This window comes from Pezoporus occidentalis, unplaced genomic scaffold (assembly GCF_034315485.1).
Source record: "Pezoporus occidentalis ecotype Australia unplaced genomic scaffold, CSIRO_AGI_Poc_V1 ctg2801, whole genome shotgun sequence".
In the NCBI taxonomy this organism is placed as follows: Eukaryota; Metazoa; Chordata; class Aves; order Psittaciformes; family Psittacidae; genus Pezoporus; species Pezoporus occidentalis.
In genome coordinates, this window is record NW_026914721.1 from 2,963 (window position 1) to 5,833 (window position 2,871).

Here is a 2,871-nt window from a genome sequence, read left to right on the forward strand (position 1 = left end):
CCTCTGGGGCAGGAATTGTTCCTCAGCTCCATCTAAACCTGCCCTGGTGCAGCTTGAGGCCGTCTCCTCTTGTCCCATCCCTTCTTCCTTGGGAGCAGAGAACAGTCCCCTCCTGGCTCCATCTTCCTGTCAGGTAGGTGTAGAGGGCAATAAGGTCCCCCCTTATCCTAAGATGAAGAGACTTGTAGTTGTCTACCTGAGCCTTGATTAGGTGAAATAAATGACTAATTAACCAATTAGGTGAAAATAACTATTAAATATATTTATCAAAGTTTAGAGAATGAAATTATTTGTATTCTCAGTCACATCAACCAGTGCGTCACATAAGGCTGGGTGCAGATGACCCCCAACATGTTATCCATACTTAACCAAAAGCTGAGCATCTACCCTCTACATTTCCATTCTATCGGGCCCTATATTTGGAGAGTTCAAGATCATTTTATTTTTGTGAGCCTCCTCAACGCCTCCTTCACCTCCTTATTCCTCAGGCTGTAGATCAAGGGGTTCAGCATGGGAGTCACCACGGTGTAGAGCACCACAGCCCATTTATCTGCTGCTCTTGAGCTGTCTGAGCTGGGGAATGAATACATAAAAAAGCATGCCCCATAGAGGATGCTGACAGTGGTGAGGTGGGAGGTGCAGGTGGAGAAGGCTTTGCGCTTGCCCTCAGCTGAATTGATGCTCAGGATGGTGGCGGTGATGGCAATGTAGAAGAGCAGGACAACCAGGCTGCTGGACACACCAAAGAGAGTTGCTGCAGTGGTCAGGATGATGTGGCTGAGGGTGGTGTCAGAGGTGGAGAGTGAGATGAGAGGGGAAATGTCACAGAAGAAGAGGCTGATGGCGCTGGAGCTGCAGAAGGACAGGGTGGACATGCTGATGGTCTGTCCCACACCATTGGTCAGCCCCACGAGGTACGAGGCAGTCACCAGCTGGAAACAGCACTTTGGGGACATGACAAGGAGGTACAGCAGGGGATGGCAAATGGCCACGTAACGGTCATAGGCCATTGCAGCCAGCAGGAAGCATTCAGTTATCCCAAAGATATCATTGATGAGGACCTGAGCTACGCACGCAGCATAAGCAATGCTCTTCTTCTCTGACACCAAGCTAACCTGTGTTGATTAGTTTGGAGAACAAGTGTACCCAGAGGAGATGACCTCAGCTTGAGCGAGCAGCAGGACTTTGGGCTCCCTTAGAGCAAACCACAGAACAACCCCACCTTTCACATCCACTTTTGGAGCATTTCTGAGGTATTTAAAGCTCCATGAGGGCCATGGTTGACATTATCATGGCAGGTAGATGAGGGGAACCTCGCCAATGGGAGCTGGTACCAGCATCCATCAGCAATGTCAGGCGCCACAGGCAATGAAGCAGCTTTCCACCCATCTTCAATTCCTTTTGCTCAAGTCATAGGTCACAAGTTTGGCTGGGCAGTGCACACTGGGAGCAAACCCCAACTATCTGGGCATCATTTTGGGTTCCAATTCTTTCCAGAGCCACATCCTCCCCTTTCCTTCTCTCTCCAGCAGTAAAACCATTCACAGGAGCCGCAGGACATGGTGCGATGTTGCAGATGAGCATCCTCCATCCTCCTCCTGCTGTCAGCTCTGCCACTCTCACCTCCTCATCTCCCTGCTCAATACCAGCCCTGCAGCCACAGCAGGAGATGGATGGGGCCGAGCCTGCCCCACAGGGCATGGGTTATGTGTATGGATGTGTATGGATGTGATGGACATAGTGGGTGTACACGGGTATGGTCCCTCCTTGCTTTGCATCAGTCCTGGTCCCAAATGCTCTCACTGCTCACACAGCCCTCGTGGCCACCCTGCAGGACATGGGGGGCAGAGGCTCTCCTCTCCGCTATGATGGACTTAAGAAGGATTTAAGCACTGATCCCTAAGAAGTGAAAGGTGAGTCCCAGTTTGGATCCAGCTGCATGCAGAGCAGGGACGGATTTCAGCCCTTGCCCTGTGCCTCCATCACCAGGGCACCAGCAGGGGCAGAAGCCATCAGCATCCCTATGAGAATGTCTCCCATTTCCTGCAGAGTGCCAGCATCCTTCATCCTGCCCCATGGTGTGCAGTGAGGTGCTGGAGTTTGCAGTTTGAAAGAATGCAGGTTTTAAGTCTTAATGCAGATTTGAAGCTATCACCTGGAGATGCTGACAGTTTTGGAAGATATTTTTGGCAGGCTAGCAAGGAGCCAGGTAATAATGTTAAGTGTAGATCAGAAAAGACCAAGACATAGGGTAAAAAAATAACCACTACGGGCAAGAAAAGAGTGTAGATAAATCAGATTGTCTGTGGTCTTGTTGCACAAACAAGTTGTAGGAAGAAAGTAAGACCTAGAAATGGTTCCAAACCAAGCCTGGAAGCCTAAGGAAGAGGCTGGGGAAGCCAAAGAGCTTGGTAAAAGTGAAGCTCTGGTGTCCTCTGTCACAAAACAGCAGATAAACATCATACCAAAGATACTTCCAAACCAAAGTGTTGCCAATCTACTGAAGACTGAAAGTCTAATGTTATACTTGGTAAAGGAAAAGGCACTAAGGAAAAGATAACAACACTTGAATGTAAGGATCAATTTGTTACTCTACTTTTCATCACTGAAAAACTACCTCCTAATTTGCTCATGTAGGGACATGTTCTGGATGGAAAACGACTGTCAGAGCAGTGAGCACTGGCTGGGCTGTCAGGTGCAGAGGGTGGTGGGTTCTACTCTGCAGAAGCCTGGAAAGTACCACAGGGGTTTGTCTCCTTTCTCTGTCTAAACAGAACCAAAGGAGAACACCCTGGTGAGCAGGGACCATCCCACAGCACCTGAGCAAGAGAAGCAGGGCAGGAACAGAGACATGGACCACGTTCAACCAAG

General features: G+C 49.4%; 1 protein-coding gene across 1 annotated transcript; it reads right to left on the reverse strand.

Moving 5' to 3' along the window:
- Positions 1-434: 434 nt before the first annotated feature.
- On the reverse strand, positions 435-1,115 carry LOC134167258 (olfactory receptor 5G25-like; the record flags this gene model as incomplete). The annotated part of the gene is made up of 1 exon (XM_062625715.1): positions 435-1,115. A coding segment is annotated over one exon (681 nt), but the record flags the coding sequence as incomplete, so codon positions are not given.
- Between the last annotated feature and the right edge of the window lie 1,756 nt (positions 1,116-2,871).